Source organism: Diorhabda carinulata, chromosome 3, assembly GCF_026250575.1.
Source record: "Diorhabda carinulata isolate Delta chromosome 3, icDioCari1.1, whole genome shotgun sequence".
Classification (NCBI taxonomy): domain Eukaryota; kingdom Metazoa; phylum Arthropoda; class Insecta; order Coleoptera; family Chrysomelidae; genus Diorhabda; species Diorhabda carinulata.
In genome coordinates this window covers 20631030-20651654 of record NC_079462.1, presented here as the reverse complement: position 1 = coordinate 20651654, position 20625 = coordinate 20631030, and the positions used below count along the sequence as shown (strand labels likewise).

Below are 20625 nucleotides of genomic sequence, written 5' to 3'. Positions count from 1 at the left end.
GGAGATTGATTTCACAATTGATGGCGGAAGAATTGAGAATTAGTGAGGGCTTGAAAATTTGGGTAAGGAAAAGATATATTTCCAAAGTGTCCCCTACATGTCAGACAATCAGAAACAGAAACTAATCGAAATTTCTGAAAATTCCATTGCCATATCCGATCGAGATCTAGTCTTTCTGCGAACCGTTGTCACTTAGGATGATACCTGGTCAAGGTGCAAGGTCTAAGGTCAAGAAAATGTTGGTCTTCTTCTTTGATAACGATGAAATCATCCATCAGGAGTTTTGATACCATTGCTACGACGCATCCCGTCACAGTTGATCAGAACTGGGCAGTGAGCTCTGCTTCACCATAACGCGATTGTTTACTCTGCAATCTACGTGCGCCAGATCTTGCTTCCACGGGGTGATCATCCAAGGTATTCCCTTGACTAGATGCCCGTGGAGTTCTTTTTGATCTCTTTCATGAAGGAGGTCCTTAAAAAATATAGAATTTGTAGACGTGCCGGCTATTGAAGGACGGGTGACCGCCGTTCTGCGATTTATTCCAAAAGAAACATTTTCTTATAGTTTTAAGAAGCTTTATGAACGTTGTCAGAATGTTATGTCCAATGGAGATCAATTCCAATGCTAAAAAAGGTAATATATTTGTGTCTGTTTTGTTCAACTTTTTAAACACACCTCAGAGTTTTTCCAAAAATTAATTAATTAATGCAAACTTACAAGTGTGTGAAGATTTTCTGGTGACGCACATGCTCCACAGAAGTTGCGGAGATACGAGTAGGTAGATGGCTCTTTACTTTTGAAACAAACCTCGTATAGCCTGAAATGCTTTATTACTTACAAATAATTATAAAACAATACTTACTGATAAGATGGCGTTAAAAAAGGTGAGTCTCTACTGGTATTTATGCGGTTATATTTGAATAGTTTTTATATTATATTATTTAAGCAGTAAAAAAATAATGTTACTGATAAAGATTTCTTAGAATGTAAAGCAACATACTAAGGATTTTATAATCAAAGTTATACATTGTTTTGCTAATAATTGTTTGTATATGAGAGAACAAATAAAACAATGGGAAATATTCTATTATATAATTAGAAAGTAACTGCGGTTTAGTTCAAAAAAATGTGAGTAATTAAAATCAAGGAAACGTGAATATGAACATGTAATATCTTGAAGATGTAGATATTTCTGTACCTCAGACAACCATAACAACTTTTCTGCAAATTAGTATTCGGAATATATCAAAGATTATAAGTTATTATGTAAAACCACACAAATATAACAAAATAATATTTTGATAAATACCGAAATGGGTCGAAACGTCAGATTTTTACTTGTCTGTTGAATCTCCAAATTTAATTCATCGAAAATATAGTCTGCCGTTCTTCATAAGAGAAAACAACTACCTAATTTCCTAGTTAATCCCTCGACTAATATTAGAATCCATCTTCTTTGAAGAGTGACATTTCTGTCAATATGAACATCCCCAATAGCTCGTGATTGCAAAGAAAGGGTTGTAACCGCTGACTATTTTCGAGGTTCTTGCGTCTCATCAGAGTAGCACAACAGTTGTTTTCTCCTTTAAAGAACGGTTAATAGTAGAAATCATATAATATGATATATTGGATATACCTCGGATAACATCAAAATGCAATCTACATAATTGACGACTACAGTTGATTTCCACCTGACTGGTGATTTGCGGTTGGAAGTGAGGATGCTGCCAAATAGTGTCTGCTGGGGAATGTTTGATTACACGAAGTAATTAGCAGCGCTGGCTGGTGATGTCTTCACTTCAGATGAGATACTCGAACGAGAGTTTGTTACGTCGTTCTGATGAGACGCAAAAACGTCGAAAATAGTCAGCGGTTACAACTCTCTCCTTGCAATCACGTGTTATTGGGAATGTTCATATTGACAGAATTGTCGCTCTTCAGAGGAGATGGAATTTAATATTCGTCGAGGCATTAGTCAGGAAAGAGCGGTTTCTTATTGGAAACGTGACTATGAAACACCAAAGTGGACTAACTTTTCCGAGCTTTCGAATACAAAACCACCGAAAATCTTAATTAATTATTTCCCAGACAATGAAAAAGTATTCGTAAGCTCGGAAAATATATTAAAGTTAGTCCGCTTTGGTGTTTCATTGCCACGTTCCTAATAAGAAACCGCTCATAATACAGCTGGCGAAGACGTTACAATTTATATATATATATATATATATATATATATATATATATATATAAATTCTGCCACAATCCCACTATGAAAACTCTTAATTAAAAGATTCCTACTTTTCACTTTTCACCTGGAATAATTTCAGAATTTAATATTTCGAAAATATGTACTGCCTTTCTTCAAATGAGAAAACAACTACTTTCCTCGAGGAATATTCAATCACATCTCCTCTGAAGAGGGTGAAGTCAATCTACTTTTAGCATCCCCAATGGGGTTGGGACTATGATGAGATCTAATACAAACTTCTGCTTGAAAGTGCGAGCCATTAGGGATGTTAAGATCGACAAAAAGGTCGATCACTATCTTCAGAGGAGATGTAATTCATTAGTCAGGAAAGTAGTTGTTTTCTCCTTTGAAGAACGGCAGAATATATTTTCGAAATATTAAATTTCGAAATTATTCCATAGGTGAAAAGTAGAAATCTTCTATTTAAGAGATTTCGCAGTGAGATGTGGCAAAATTAAACACCATAGTGTACTAACTCTGATATATTCCGAGCATTCGAAGAAAACTTATGTATTCATCTTCTAGGAATCAATTAGTTTAGAATTGCCGTGTTATAGATTTTGAAATATCTTTTAAAAAACATTAGATTCATAAAATGTAATATTCAATATTCAAATAATCAAATTGATGCTTGACCGAAATATTTCATAATCTAGCTTTCCAAAACTATCAAAATTGAAAAGACTGAAATAAGACGAAATGACAATTTTAATCTTTCTTTTAAAAAATTATTAAAAAACCAATTTTTAAATAGAAGAGACGTAAAATCAAGAACATTTAGAAGAATAAACATATACAAAAGGTCTAAAAAATAAGAAATTAAATGATGTCGTGAATTCTTGTACCGAGTAGGTAGTCATATAATCTTGAATGCATTAATTTTTTCAACGATTACTGTTATATGTACCGCTGTAACTTACCATAAACGTATCTGTATATTCTTCCACTTTTGTATCAATTGTTAAGACCTCCTTATTACCGAAAAAAAAAAACTGCTCACTTGTATATAAAACAATAAAGGTAATACTGATCGTGATCGCAACGCATCGCATACCTCGAAAATCGACCAATAATGAAGGAGACCGCATTCCCATGCCTAGAAAGTAGGACGATTACACAGCACCTTGTTAGAGTATGCACTTCTCTCACAAACTGCCATTTTGCATTTTATTTATGTGGTTTGAGCAGTTGGTGGTCGAATTATAGATGCTGAATGTTTTCTAATGAAATTATTGTCTAATTTGATAAATTATATATTTATAACGTGACAAATAATGGGTTGAATGTATACTAGAAATTTTTTAAGACTTATACAGTAAGTTTTAGTATGATCACTGTTATTATGGAAAGTATCCATTATTACAACGAAAACCATAGACAACGAAATGCTCTTTACCCGTTAAATATGATATACATATAAATACAGGGTACAAATCTGACAGATGACAAATTCTCCGAAATAAAAGACAAAGCAACACGAGTGAAAAATGATAATCATGATGATGAGGCAGAAGACAGACACTGTCTATTAATATCCGACATTCCAAGACAGTCAAGGGGTGAAGGTTTGATCGTGTCCTAGTAATGAACTTAGTTATATATACATATGTATCATTACGCCCCCAGAAGTAAGTACAAAGTGCGCTACGGTATAATTAGAGCAAATGCACCAATCAAGTTGTTAGTGATATTACGGCTAATAGAGACATAAGAATAGTTCCACTGAGAAGGATGTAACTCGGCAGCTGGGACGACTTGAAGAGGGTATTAGCAATAAGAATAATATTTCAAATATCATTAGTCGACGTGCAACTTAACTGACTTTTGTAAATTTTTGGCATACTCATTTAAACAGCATTTTTTTCTGACTACTCTTTTTCTGTAACCTGGAGAACTTTCATGTGTTAAATGGCTGACGACATATAATAAACCCCAAAAGCTGTTTGGTTCAACTCGCCCTTTTCTGTTCTCATGATTTTCATCTTGAATTCCAAATTTAATGCTCTGCGCGAGAGTAGGAAGATACGCACGGTGATTTCTACACGAAAGGAAACATCTTGAATACCAGTCTTGCAGAGGAAAATTTTTCCTATATCAGGGTCATTTCTTAAATATACCATATACGGCTGCATTGTCTCGCTGTACTCATCGACAACAAAAAGTCTCAATTTTACAAACAAACCTTTATATACAAACTTATTTACTTGTCATCACTTAATAAAAGCGCGCAGAGAAAAACAGCGTTCTAAGTCATTTTAATTACAAAAATAAACATCGACAAATCTTGTACTGACTTTAAAATTAGACCACATATTTTGGAAATGATTTGCTCTAATGACACATACAAAACGCATGTACCTGCAGCTACCATTCAAGATCTCAGTTCATTTTAAGGATAACTTAAGATCATATTTGATTAAATATTCAAAACAGTTCCTCTTTTTATTCATTGAAGATTAATAATAGTGCATTTATCTATTCTGAATGTATTTAAGTTCTATTTCTATCAGCGGCAGCGCTGCGACCGCATGAGCTGCAGTTACTATGGAGGGTAGAGGTAAGGAGAACCATCTCTGTGCTACAGAAAGTATCCATCAAATTCTTTACGTTAGGAAGGCGCTACTATCGCATGAGTGTAAATTGTAAATAAAGCGCTAGAAATTTGAAAATAAGGACAGAGAAAGAAAGAAGTGATAATTGACACTTTATTTCTTACAAATCCACAATAATTAATTATTATCTCACAGTAGTTTTTCTAGGTTATATTTACAAAATTATTTTGTACTATGTGAATAGTTTAGATTTTGTATACCAATATTTAATTAACGAGCCTAGTCATTTGAAATAATCAATTTCCCAACACTGCATACTTCACTCTATCTAAAATAACTAAGTCCGACAGGAGCGCCATTCTGGTCAAATTTTGAATTATAATTTACCATTCACAAACGGACAGTTTTTAAGCTAAGCCCCTAATCATTATCCTTAGTGAATACTACTTTCATATCCTGTTTAATATAGATATCCAAACCCAAATCAAACACTTGTTTCATCGAAGACTTTCGTTTAGAAAACTTAAAAATAACAAAACTGAAAACTAAGAAAAAGTCGAACTCAAAACAGCAGATTGTCATCAAGGATACAATCAGTATTCCTTAACGTGAATACAGGTCGATGGATGAGGTTTTCTATCTTCGGCGTTGGTAAAGTTGAAATTAAATCCAATTTGGAAACCACAGAGATATCTACACAACTGAATTTTTGTTCATTTCTATGGAAGATCGAAATCTCTAAGCTTCCATTTCATTTTCTGGTTATGCAAGATAATATGGCCCCTAATGTGCGTTTTAAAGCTCTAAGCATACTTAAAAATACATGGAGATTTATGAAGAATTCTCTAGAAATTATTAGTAATTTGATTTGTTCAAATTTAGATAATATAATAAAACCAAATGTGGAAACAGGGGTGAGAGGGAGAAGAGAGAAATACTTTATTGTCAAAAAATTTTCACAGTTTGTAGATAAGTTTGTTAAAACAAAAAAGCAATTATAAAAATAACTAAATAAAGATACAAATAAAATAAAATTTCAATTTACAGAAGATAACCACAATTATTCACAAAATTATATAAGTTGCTTATAAGTCCATAGCAAAAATTAAACCAGTATGCAACATGCCCGGAATTAAATATTATTATTAAAATTGAAGTCATGTACAGAGTAGAAGGCACTTTCCACTAAATATGTTATTGCGGAATGCTGGAAAAGATGATATCGATTTGATTTCTATTGGCAAGTGATAGTGTATTTTTTTTGCATTGTAAAATATTGAGCCCTAACTAATTCTGAACTTGGAGTGGGTAGGTAAAGGTCGTGTTCCGCGTTCCTAAGTGGATAGCCGTGCAACGATCTTTCTGAAATTGGTCAATTAGGCAAACGGATTCAAAAATGAGTAAAGAAGGAAGAGTCAGAATTTTCAATCTTTTAAATGAGTATCGGCAGTCAGCACTGTTGTTTAAAGATTCGCTCAAATTGAGACGCACCACACGTATCCCAGAAGGGGTGTCATTGAGCACCACTTCTTGCCCAGTAATATAATCCACACAAATTTAATTTGATAGAAACATTTTTTCCCACATAAACCAGTTTCCGAAATATTAGTAAAAATAATAGTGTACCATAAATGAATAGATAAAAACTTGGTACTCGCATTTTTGTGACTATACTATCAGCACAAATCTTATGAAACTTATGCGCGTACTTGGAAAGAATGCAATTCTATCGGTTTGTAAAATACCGCCATAAGAAGCTAGACAGTGTTGCCAAGAAATAAACACAGCAGAGCCATCTGTCTGGAAAATATCCTGTTTGATCAATGACACCCCTATGTTCAAAGTACATCGGTTTACGGTAACAAAATAAAACTTACTTTGTGGATATACGTTGTATTTAGCAATTAGTGTTAGGCCATACGTGTTAATTTCTTATGACAAAAATTGAAAATTATATTTGATTTTATAATTTGTTATATTGATTCCAAACAACTTTTCGCAATAACTTATTTTCATATTTGCCACACACTGTACTACCGAACAAGTTTTTTATTTTGGAAAACTTTCCAGGCTACTTGATTTCCTAGCTATTAAATTATGTTAGAAATTAGTTTTTTGTCAAGAAGGGCTAAACCACGAGAAATAAAAATAGAAATCAAGAATTTTTTATTTCTTACAAGGGTTGTGTCACCTAGCCACATTTTATTTGAATATATATTTGAAAAAAATTCACTTTATTTAAGTAGCGCGTCCTCTACCGGTGAACATATATAAGTTAATAACATTAAAATTCTTTTTATAGCGAAATTATTATCCATAAATGATAAACAAAACAGTCCCATTATTGCTTTAATTCTCCATTCAATTTGTAATTCAGTATATAATTATAAATAAATCATGGATATAATTTTGTAGATTAACTCTTAAACAGTGAAATAAAAGTTTCTAGTAGATATAATTGTTAATAATAAATAAGAACCTCCGCCATCTATATTTTAATCGAAGAAATGAACATCATTCAATTTTCCCGCTCTCGTATATTACCACAACCAGGTGTTTTCAGTTCAAGTTACCTTTGCTGAACAAGATTCTCAGTTCCTCAGTTGTTTCGTGACCTTTCACTAAGAGCACAAGATTTATTATAACAATTGTATAAGAATATGTTCGTAAATTTGACAGCGAGAATTAGTGATTCGAAGTGAAACTTTCGGTGATTTAAATACCTGATTAGATAAGAATTTGCTTAAAAACCGTCATGTAAGTATATTTTTTACCACTTCATAATTCATATTGTTTAATAATTTCATTGATCTTTTGTTTAACACCTTTTTGTCAATTGGTTGCCATGGAAATAAGGTTGAAAATATTAGTTCTTTGTTATATTTTGTATTATTCAATAGTTTTCATGTTTGATTTAGTTTTATCGTAACTTGTAATACCATTTACGGAACGGTCCGAGCAAGTCGTATTTTTTCCATGTAAATTATTATTAACAAATTGAAGGACAACTTCTTTAGTGTGATGCTATATTGTTATTAGCATTATTCATTAATTTTTTAGAGTTTAATATTAAAATACTTGTCTTGAGTTATCATATTTCAGACGTAGTCGTCGTTAGTATAAAATTGCATTTTAATAGTACAGGTAAAATAAGATTAAACCCGAAATTGAATTGGGCGCTTCTGATTTTCTAGATTCTGGGAGGTTTTCGGTTACTGAATAAGCCTGGCAACTTTCAACAAAATTACGGGCACGGGTTTTCGAAATTTTGGAAGTCAAAACAATTTTGTATCGCGAATAACTCGAAAACTAAGAAGAATTCGAAAAAACTACCCAGACAAATTTTTTCACAAAAAAGTCTGTAGTCATTTGTTCCTTGGAGCCATTATTTCTGAGTAAATCTCGCTCAACGCTGAAAACCCGAATATCCGCTCGCGAATTCCCGCCAGTGCGAATTCAAGTCAGTTTACGTTCCAGGCGCACATGGAAACTGCGCTAACTCTTGGAAAACTAGTTCGTTTTCAAAAAATCAAAATGTATCTTGAACGTTAAGCTTAAGATCTCTATCTTCTACTCGGGTAAGCTAGTTTAAAATTGCAAGGAAATTTTCAAAAATCTTGCGAGATTAAGAGGTATATTGGCCACATAAGCACTTGAAGTTTGATTGGATAAATTTTATCACTCGCCATATAAACAAGCAAATTCAACGAGAGATTTGTCGTGTTTTTTGAATTATTTTTTAAATGCTATATATTTACAATTATTTACAAAACAACCTTATCCCCTCCAAAATACTCTCCATTACAAGTAATACATTTGTCCCAGCGGTGCTTCCAATGTTCGAAACATTGTTTGAACTATTCTTTAATGTCTTCAATGTTTTCAAATCGCCGTCCTTTCATGCCCCTTTTCATGCGTGGAAATAAGAAAAAGTCGCACGCAGCGATGTTATTTTCAACCAAAACCTGCTAATAGTGATGGCTGAGTGTGCAGGTGCGTTGTCATGGTGGAAGAACCAGTCACCTGTTTGCTGAACCAAGCTCCAAGATATTCCAGTAATTTCAGATAGTTGATCAATTGTCTGTCGACGGTCAACATTTTCATCGATTCGGGCAGTTGACGGACGTCCAGAGAGAGGTTTGTCATCAATCGACATGTCGCCATTTTTAAATCGAGAAAATCACTCATACACTTGAGTTTTCCCCATAGCATAATCTTTGTAAGCAGTTTCAGCAGCGTTTTTACCGAGTAGAAAACAAAATTTCACAGCAGCACGTTGTTCAGTTAAATTTGCCTTCATAAAAAAACGAACAGCAGTGAAACAGCACTAGCAAAAACGGTCGCAAGTGACTAACAGTACGTGTCAGGTAAACGGCTTGCGCGACACTGAACTGGCGACGAGTTGCGCTAGGCAGGCCCTAGCGGCAGAAATCAGTACTAAAAAAGCTCTGGTTACTTTTGGGTATATAACACACTTGAACTACTTCTTTGTTTCAAAGAAACTTTTGAAAAACGCTATCTTCGTTCTCAGTTGATTATTATTTCAATATTCACAGACTTCTTAATAGTTTATCTTTCACAAAAATGTGGAGACTCATTTTGTGCTCTACATTTTTGGCCCCGGAACTTTTTTTTCGAATTCTACGTATTTTTAGAGTTATTCACGAATCGAAATATTTTTGAGCGTTCAAACCCATTTTTTAATGGAAATTTGGAAGTTAGGAAGAAATTGATACCTTTTTTGTACAGAATGTTGTTCTCCACTTTTTTTGCCCCGGCAGCTTATGTTGAAATCCTCATAGTTCTCGAGTTATGCGCAATTCAAAATGTTTTTGAGTACATGAACCCATTTATTTGGGCTAGGAAAAAATGCTTAGAGACCAATCTGTAGAGAATTTAGTGCTGTACATTTTTTGTTCCAGCACTTTTTCTCGAATTCCTCGTAGTTTTCGAGTTATTCGCGACTCAAAATACTTTTGAGTGTATAAATCCATTTTAAGGTAAAAATTTTGAAGCTAGGAACAAATACCTAAAATATTTTGTACCCTACATTTTTTGTTACGGTAGTTTTTTCGAATTCCTCATAGTTTTCGAGTTATTCGCGTTTTAAAATTTTTTGGTGTTTCAAGTCCCAAAGTTTGAAAAATCCATGATCGTAACTTTGTTAAGAGTTGCAGTTTCCCAAAACTTCCCAGAATCTAAAAAATCAAAATCGCCCAATTTAATTTAATGTTTTAGCTCAAAATTGCCTAATTTGCCTGTATTATAAAGGGTAGAAGTATCTTTATTTCCATACAAAAACTTTTATTGTTATTATTATGATTAACTTTCCTATTGATGAAAATTATTTGTTGAATATACAAATATAATATGATAATTTTATTGAGCAAGTAATCAACTGTAAAAATAAACAAATACCATAACATGCAATATGAATATCTAGGAACTATACTGACAGAGGATGGTAAGATGAAGATATAAATAACAAAAATGGATATAAACCAACGAGACTATATTACAAACTAAACAAGACCATACAGGGACATTGAGAGAGAAGTGAAAATGAAGATCCACAATACAATATCGATACTTATAGTAACTTACGCAATTGAGAAAGAAAGACGAGGCCAAGATAAACATAACTAGAATAAAACATCTAAGAGGAATAGCGGAAACAATGAAATCATACATACAAGAAGAGTTATGCAAGCAGGAAAGAAACAACCCAAATTGAACTGAAAATTTTAGTAGGAGATACGACAAAATGGAAATGTTGGCTGAAAGAGCAACCGGAATCGTTTTTCGACTCTTCAAAAGTTTGAAGGAGAAAAGTGGAATATTTCGATAATATTCAAATATTCTTCAATATCAAATTAATTCAAAGTGACGTTTAATTATTTGGATAATTAGATATATACACAAAATTACTCGGAATTTTGGTTTCGAAGACGAAATTTTGAAATAGACAGAAATAAAAAAATTTAACAAACACAGCCAGGGCCAGGCAGAGAAAAACCCGGTAAAAATCTAAAATTTTCTAAAAAGGTACTAATTTCAGAAGTAAATTTTATCATTATTTTAAAAATTTCTGGTTGTCTGCTTTTGTTATCGCTATTACGAGGACAATTTGGTGATAGAAAGACTTCTCAGAAGTTTACCACACTTTCGCTACGGTGATTATATAAAGAAAATTGTTTGCTTTGATGGGTAAATATAGAGAAATAAGAATTTAGAGAGTTAATTAAGAATTATTTTTTGCGTTACGTAAATATTATCTTGAAAGCATGCTTTGTTTCACGAAAAGATTTCTAAATAGTTCTCCACTTTTACCAGTAGCCATTTGAACAAAGTTGATGCTGAAGATCTGGGACCGTCATTCACTGTATTTACATTTGGACCTTGTTTAGATTGAATAAAAGTAGCTGACATATAACAAAATTTTGCAGGAAAGCTTACATATAACAAAACTATTTGCAAAGTGGGTTCGCATCAAAAATCCGAAAATATAGATATCTGTAATCATAATCCAAGTGAATTTTTCCGTCGATATGTCGCAGTAGATGGAACCTAAGTATATCATTCTACTCCAGAATATACATATTCTCAAATCAAAGAAAAATTGTTTTTCCAGCTCATAAGACCATGATCACATTGTTTTAGAATTAAGAAGGTTGAATATTTTTTGATTGTTTAGAAATAGGGAAAAGAATTTTGCAAATTTTGGGAATTATGCATGTCTATTATTTATTATATAATTAATCCAAACCAACACAATCATTTTAGGTGTTCTTTAAACCGTTCACGAAAACATCTAATTCAAAAATGGAGAAACTGTATTCAAAAACGATGGTTTTTTCATATATTGTCAAACTTTAAATCTTACTCATGGTTTATGTCAACCGATTCCTTGAACTTTTTCGTTTTTTTCTTCGTGTCTATACAATTTTCCGCGCTATTTAAACAAAATAAAGAAAAAAATTATTCAGCCCATCATTCAAATATAACTTTTGAATTATATAAGAAATGACACCAAAATATTGTAACTGTTATTTGTCAGTATCGAGACGTCACAAGATTAGAAAGAAGAATGAAGAGAATCAAGCTCTTCGAGTGATGTACACACACCTAAAGAACTTGAATGTACCCAATGTCACCAACCAACATACTTAGAATAGACGAAAATATACAAAATATAGAAGAAAATATATTTATTCGGTGTCGTTACGACAGTTTGTTCTAATATATTTTTACTAATTGGTTGATACACCAAAACGACTTTTCTTTTTTGATAAACCGGTTACGTTTTGTAGAAGAATTTATTTAATTAGGTTACCCCAATAAACAAACTGCAGACATGTCATTTACTTATATGATTAAATAAAAACTAATATGGAACATCATATTGAAATGAATTTTGAAACATTCATCTTTCAATACGTCAGTTAAATTAATCAAATTCGCCTCAAAGTAGAATTAACCCTACATATATGGTATAGAATAAGTGTTAAATAAAAAAAACACGATATCAAGCCTCAAAAGTATGTAAAAAATAATAATTTTCAATTGGAAATTATAATACTTATTTTAGTTGATTCTTGTGCTTAAAATTAGATTTTTCAATCAAAAAAGAATAAAGACAAAAAGAAATACAACCATTTGAGTGAGTATTCGAAAATGATATCTCAAAATTTGAGTTTTGTCCCAAAATTGGGGGTTTAGTCATAAACAAACAAGCCATGAAAAAAGTAAAGAAAATAATGTAATAAAATGAAAAATTTCTATCAAATAATCCATAGTTTTATAATAAATATTATAGAGAATGTCCTACAAATTCGAGAATTGACAAATCGTTTAGAGTATTATATATCCTCTCGTATAAAAATATAAATTTGAAATTTTTCAAAATATATACACAGTATCGGGAATTCCAAATAACGCGCTCTCCTTGTTTTGCTTTTTGAAAATGGACATATACAGGGTGTTCCGGGACTTAATGCAAAAGATTGAGCAGTAAGTAGATGACGAGAAAATAACAAGAAAGTAACATTTCTAATACGACCCCGGGCCTATAAAGCTGCGAAATCAGAAATTACATTTAAGTATATTGAATGAAATGAATAAAAAAAAACTTCTACACTTCTATCTGATGGCCAGGGGTAGCCCATGCCCAGGGGTACAATATGTAACTTTTATAGGGAAAACCTATACAATCTAAAGATAGCGAAAATGAATTTTTCAATCGAACAAAATGCTACTCTTTGTGTAACTCGATAAAATTGATGGCTTAGGAGATATGTAGATTTTTAGGTCGTTGTACAAGCCAAGGAAACCGTTCGCCATAAAGAAACATTCTGAAAAAAACTATCACAAATTGTAATTATTTATTAAAAATATTTACCAAATGTATTAAAACGCAATAAAACATTTCTTGGATAACTGATGTATAAATAAATAAAGATTTGTACTACATACTATCGAAGATAATATTCTCTCAGAAACGAAGGGTCGTATGAGAGAATTTTTGTCACAGCATAATTTTCACGTCATCTACTCACTCAAGAATTTTTTGAATCAAGTCCCGGAACTACCAGTATAGATTTATCGAGTCTGGAAAATTTTGAAGGTTAAGGTGTTTTGACTCTCATTTTCAAAGAAATCACTATTTTTGAATTTCTTGATGTGATTCTTGAGCAAAACTATCGTGTTCTTCCATTACAATAACACAAATGGAAAATTTTGATCCAGAATAATCTAGAACTAAAAGTGTCTATATACGCATGACGGGATTAAAATTAGGAAACCTTCGTCTTAATACAAGAAAGTATGATTCTTCTACTTCAAGAGGGATGATAGAGTATTTCAATCGTAATTAAATTTTTTGCTGTTCACTATTTATGTTTCTATTCCTATACACCTGTAGGGATAATTTGTGACTGTGCTTGGCTACAGATAAATGTCCCTTAACTCATTTTCATGCAAAGTTGATGTTAGTTTTCTGTGTTCTCATTTGTTAAAAAATACCAGAGTTTAAAAGTTTTTGAGCGCGTTTTTTGGCTTGGTATGAATCATGCAACGGAAACTTGATCTTCAAGTCTTCAAAACCTCGGATTAATTAAAATTTTGTAAGCTTCTCAATGACAAATAACAACCCTTGTCGATAAGCCTCCTCACGAAGAATTTACTGGAGCAGCGATACTCTATCAAATTTTGTGTAAAGCTTAGTAAAACAAATAAACAGACTCACGGCATGATTGTGTGATGCTGCCATGGCTAGATCGGGTGTTTTCCAGTGGCTCAAGCTTATCCAAGAAGATAGGGAAAGAGTGGAAGACAACGACCGCTTTGGACGCTCTTCGACCAACAAGATCAAAATGCGTCGCGAGTGAAAAATTTATGTGGTCGTAGGATGAGGATCATAATTATTATTGATAAATTGAGACCGTGATAAAAAACTTAGCCATGAGGGAAGTGTGTACGAAGTTGGCGTAGCGAGTTTTGTCAGAGGAGCAGGACGCCAACCGAAAAGTGTTCTGCAAGGATCTCCTTCATAATGTACATGACAACCCCGACTTTTTGGACAATGTGGTGACCAGTGATGAGAAGTAGATGTTTGGATACGACAAAGAGCAAGCGGAAGAGTACAGAATGGCACAGCTCTTCTTCCCCACCTCCAAGAAAGCAAGAATGTGCAAATCCAACCACCATTCTCATTTGCTTTTTCAATCAACGGAAAATAAAGTCGACGCTCAAGGGGAAGCATCATGGCTCGGTGGAGGCGGCTCAACAGGCCGTGACGCAGAAGCTAAACAGCATTTCGGTCCAGGCGCTCCTGGAGGCGTTCGAATACTGGAAAACTCGTTGGCAGTAGTCTGTAAATGCGAGAAATTGCTACTTATCCTTATCGTTTTTACTGTTTCTATTAATATATATCTAAAAAATGAGTCTTATTATATTCATGACAATGATTTAACAAATGAATTATAGTCAAACATTTATGAACAATAAAATTTTATGGTGGATACAGTAATTTGGAACAATTCCATCTTTCAAAATGTGCGTTTGCAGACAATTTCGTGTTGTTTGGACAAAAGGGAAAAATTTACTACAAGAATTCGATTAAAGGAGGAAAAAAACCATAAAAAGAAAATAATAAAAAAACTAAGAGAGCCGTTACAGGTAAAATCATTGAGGTTATCAACATTAGTCTGAACGGAGGAAAAAGTTAACAAATAATTAGGAATAAAAATGGATTATCAAGGAATAGAAGAAATATAAATAAATGCTAGAATACAGAGAGTATTTACCACAATATGAAAAATGCAGTTTTAGAAAAGAAGGAGGTATATTATAAAAGTCAAGAAGTGTGTATATATCTCCCAACTGCTAAATTCTATCATTACGCTACGAAATATGGACAACAACAGAGATGCTTTAAAGCAAAATAAAAGCAGCGAAGACGAATTACCTAAGAAAAGCGCTGGGTGTAACAAAAATAAACAATTTACGAAGACATAAGCAAGAAGCTAAATACCAAACTGATACCAGAAAAAAGTGAAACCATAAAAGTGGAGAATGGTATGGCCACCAAGACGGATAAAGAATGAGAGACAGGTCAAGAAAGATACGAGTAAAAGCTGAGTACCTGGGTACAAGTAATGACTGCTCCGTGGATTACTGTTTAGAAATAAGTAAGTCCGTGCATCGTTTATGAAGGTGAAGAAATTTCCCTGTAGCCGCGACCTGAGCTTGGAGCTGAGAATGCGGAAGCTGAAGTGCTATGTATTCTCAGTCCTTTTGTATGATGTAAAAGCCAATATGATGTTCTGAGAAGGATATAGAGATTATTGATGAAGTGAAAACATCTTGGCCACACCATGAGGGGTCCAAAATATGAGATCCTACAGCTCATAATTCAGGAAAAAATTGTAAGAGAAAAATCTATTGGAGAAGAATATTTTGGTTTAGAAACCTGCGAATATGGTTTAACGTCTCATCATCTGACCTATTTAAGACCGCAGCTTCCAAAGGAAGGATAGCTATGAGGATAGCCAACCTCCGAAATGGAAAAGGTGATGGTACATGAAGAAGAAAAATCAGTTGAGAGGAAAGCCAACAGCCTTTAATTTATTGGGATGTATTTGAATAGCAAGCGAGTAGGCATGTTAAATGTAAACTTTATTCAGATTCATTTGAATATAATTACGACCACCTTATTAAACCACATTAAAACGAACTATACAAGCATTGCCATAGAAACAACAAATTATTTATATCAGGTATGAAAATAGTCATCAGATGAAAATAATATTTTGGTTGATCCGTTGTTAGAAAATTTAACCACATAAAAAAAGATTGTCTGCAAACTTAAGTCTAAACCTTATTATGACAAAGAAGATTTAAAAAAGTTTGTTAGTATTTGATAATTTCGCAAATAGTGGAAAACTATGGATTCTTAGCCGTCAATGAGAATTATGATTTACCAGAAAGAAAACATTAGGACTGATAATAGAATAAAAGTATATATTTAAATGTGTGTGTTTAGAGAAGGATTGTTATTTAGTTGTAACATCTGATATTTGGTCGACTGATAGTAATGAAAGTTTTAAAGTGTCTCAGTTAATTTACTATGATGTTATATTTGTGTTAATGTCGATTAATTTGTAATACTACTATGTCGCAATATTATTTTACAGAAATAACTTGATTATTGAAGCCATGAATACAATCGTGACTATTGAAACCATTGAAAGATTTTATTTCCTTTTCCGTACGTGTATCCACAAACCTAGTTTCTACGAAGTAATTCACAGCCGATGATAAGTTTTTTTTATGTGAAAAAACCTATATCATATTATAGAATGATCATACACTTATATTATTCGTTTTTTGAATATGTTGAGCAGTATATTTCCAAGATTAATATTAAAATATTGATTATTCATAACCAGTTATATCTAATACCCATGCTGTGAGATTAACAGAACTTGAAAATGATCTCATGGAAGAGTTTCGTATAATAACAACTCTAATGTTTTTGTTTTATGACTCTTTCTATTTAATGGTTTTTATTCAACTCCGGTTTTTATCGGCGATCAAAGAGTAATCGATAATCTAGCCAGTTAATCAAGTATTGAATACCAAACTAGCTATACCAGGGGAAGACGGTAGGTAATTAAACCCATTTATATAATATATACAATATATTTTGCATTTATATTTAATTTTTAGTAAGCTTTGTCTGTGCACAGGCTTATTATGGAACACGCTCATTCAAAAAGCAGGTATTGGCTCCTAATATTAGAATTTTATCTTATCTAACATATTATAATACAAAGAATGCTTGCCTTGATAATTGAGTCCCTCGAACTTTATTTTTAATATGTCCAGCGTTTAGCTATGATTCATCCAGGTAGTAAATTTTCTTCGCAAATTTATAAAAATTTGTTCCTTGCTCGTTTTTTGTATTGTATTTCTTTTCATAAATTATAAAATCTTAATCCTCTAAAATCAGGCAAGTCCTTATCTTCATTAACTACTCTCACAACTTTATCCACTGTAGGTAACTCCTTTAAAAAAAAATTGAACAAAATACTTCTGATGCCGTTTTTTTCGAAATCATCAATTGAATTTACATTTTTTTTTGATAGATACTTTTTTAGGCCGAATTAGGTAGATACTTGAAGAAGATCCTCCGTTTTGGAAATAACGTCATCAACAGTTTTGTCATCATTTTCTTGTATTTCATTTTTATAAATATTAGCAATGATTTGTTTTTTGCTGGTGTTAAAATGAGGCTTTTTAGCTCTCTTCTTGGGCGGAGTATAACTAATGTCAACAACTTCATCCTCAATCTCCGTGTCAGACATGTTTAAGAATATTACGCAACAGACAAATATAAAAAATCACTGCAATACACCTGAACTAACGGCTTGTACAGCAATGCGGCGCTCGCCCCTCCAACGCGAATTTTTGTTTGTGGTACATTGTGATGCCACTGGTTTGGACCAATAATGATGCCGTGCGACGTTTCACTTAGTATGCTCACGTAAGATCACGCACTGATCATTGTTTTGGCTTACTATTTTTCTTCGATAAATAGATATTAGATGATTTTTGGCGTTTTGAACCTACGAAAATATTGAAATTGATGATATCTATCTTATCAACCCCCCTCTTACTTCTCTCTTTGTCTCACCCCTACTAGTGTCTTTTTCATTATAAAAACTTGTTTATTCAAAATAATTGCAAATGAATCATAATATGAAAATTATTGATTTTTGATACAAACATGTAGCAAAAAAAATAAAAGTCACTTATTCCAATCAAATTAGTTGTAAACATTTTTTAAAGGGTTAACATAACTTTATACTCATGTCGTTTATAAATTACAATCGTCGACAAGTACTAAGGATATTTGGCGTCACGCAAGGAAAGAGGAAGTTTTCTTAACCTAACCTAACCTAACCTAACCACGTATTTTCAGCTACTGATATTTTGTCTTCATATTCAGATTTTTTATAATATAAAAACATTTCTTGTAAGGAAAAAGGATTTTTACCTAAAGAGAGATATTGCAAAAATCATAGAAAGAAAATGACGGTGCTGGATGAAGGAATTTGCAGAGTTTTTGGGTGTCAAGAAAAATCTAGAATAGGAACAAAATATCAGTAGCTGAAAATACGTAGGAAATTTTTTATCTCATTTCCTTGCCAGACGCCAAAAATCCTTTCAGGTACAATCATTTAGTTTATGATAGAGTATCTGGTAAAAATTTGAAGCAAATCTATGAGGACCCATAAATACGCGAATCCTGTTTTTTCTTATTCAAGAGAGGTAACAGGAATTGCTGCGATTGCTTCAACAGCTTCCCTTCTGCATTCAATATCTTTGAAGATGCCTGACGTATTCATTATACATCAAATGAGAACTTCTTCTGAATCCCAGCCATTCAACGGTTAAATTTGGAACTTGAACAATCTGATACAAAATATAAGCAAGCCACGCATCAATTTTGTATACGAGTTTGACCACTAGAAGAGATATTTATATTATTCAAAGCTAAAAATCATATTAAATACGTACCTAAAAGTTATCAATAAAAAGCATCTCTATTTGTCAATCATTTGAAAAATACTTTTCAATTTATTGAAATAAAAAATGCCGAAATCGTTCGAACAATAAATGAAGCAACCATCACAAAAATAGAACAAGGAACAACAGAAGATCTAGTGGATGAAATAAAAACAAATATTAACCCATAGAATTTACCTTATTACGATCTGATAACATGACAAATTCTTAAATACTTACCAAGAAAGCCATAGTGAAACTGGTTTATATATTTACGCAACCTTTGGACTAAAATCTGTGCCTAGGTGCTATAATCTAGCAGAGGTCATCAAGATTCCTTCGCATCGGTTTGACTGTTTTGCTCTGATATCCTTTGATTAAGCACATATCATACGTATATTATTTCTAAAGGACGGTATAGTATGTATACTTCTAGCCGATTCCTCCAGATGACATGGAAATTTTTATATTAAGCAGAAATTGCAGTATTGGCAACTTCATAAATACAATGTATAACGAATATTTAAGCCGTTAATCGCAAAAACAAAGTTTACTCATGTTTAATCCAAACTACTAAGCGGTTGCAAACATTTAGGTTTTAAATTTTATTATCTAATATTTCCAATCTCTTTTTCTTTGCGTACTACGCATGCGTGATTCAACTGATTCAACGGTCAACGGCAAAAGAGCATGTCTAGCCTGTACGTCTGTAAATAAGTATTTGCTGTTGAATATGCTTGTCTACTATTTTCTCACTATATAATACAACAATTCAAAAATCATCATCTGTCTTCTTGAAGGCCGGATATTCCCATTTGCATGCACATTTACGGGACTCGTCAATGTGTGTCCAAAATTATAAGAGAGAGAAACCCATAATTGTATGATCCCCGTCTTTTTCTTGAGCGTTCTGTTTAATGGCGTTATTCGTTAATATTTCATGATTTCATATTCCTGTGTTTGATTTTGAATTTATGAGGATTTTGAAGCTTTGTGAATGCAAAAATTAGTGAAATAAGTGTTAAGGACATTTTCATCATATTATTAGCACATATGCTGCTGTTATAAATTAAAAAGTGGCGTCATTTGAAGCCAAAGTACAGTTGAGATTTTTGAGTCGGAGGAGATTTTAGAACATTAAAGTTGGCTTTCTAACTTATAATGGTGTTGAACTGTGTTGCATATAACTGCAATAATTGTCATGATACAAACAAGGCTCTTTCTTTTCATACGTAAGTCTTTGTATACTTAATAATATTACGTTATTCTTCCCAAATATATTTTTAAAAATTCCAAAATGTAGTTTTTATTATAGTAGCCATTTTATTGAATTAACTATAAAGTGAATAAATAAAATTTCTCATATGTGCTACCCAATTTATTATTTAATTTTTATCCAGTTTACAATTTATATTAGTCCCCATAGGTTTTAATCAGTTTTAAGAATCATTGTTATTAATATATAATAAAAAATATTCAAATTATTTATAATAACGAAGATATAATTCAACACATGAAAATATTCTTAGTACTTGCCATTTGAGAAAGAATGCGATGGGGATACTACAATAAAGCTATTTCAGTCGACCTCACTTTCGCAGCGCTACGTCCCCGTTCCATTTATTTTTCGAGTTCGACGACTATTTGTAATATACATGTATGTAATACTAACAGTTGGACAGTTTTCTATATGTGGAAGGTGTTCCGACTAAGTGAAACAAATAGTGTATCATTCTCTCTTTCTCCTCCGG

General features: G+C 32.5%; 1 protein-coding gene across 3 annotated transcripts in view; it reads left to right on the top strand.

Moving 5' to 3' along the window:
• LOC130891631 (uncharacterized) overlaps positions 1-20625 on the top strand; it is an 89076-nt gene that overhangs the window by 27239 nt on the left and 41212 nt on the right. The window contains exon 1 of one of the 3 annotated variants that reach the window (XM_057796475.1): positions 7366-7561. The exons of the other annotated variants lie outside the window; for them this stretch is intronic. Within the exon in view, the coding sequence (XP_057652458.1) occupies positions 7560-7561 (2 nt within the window). The 5' untranslated portion in view covers positions 7366-7559. Of the gene's footprint in view, positions 1-7365; positions 7562-20625 lie in introns of those variants that run through there. 3 annotated transcript variants of the gene reach the window in all.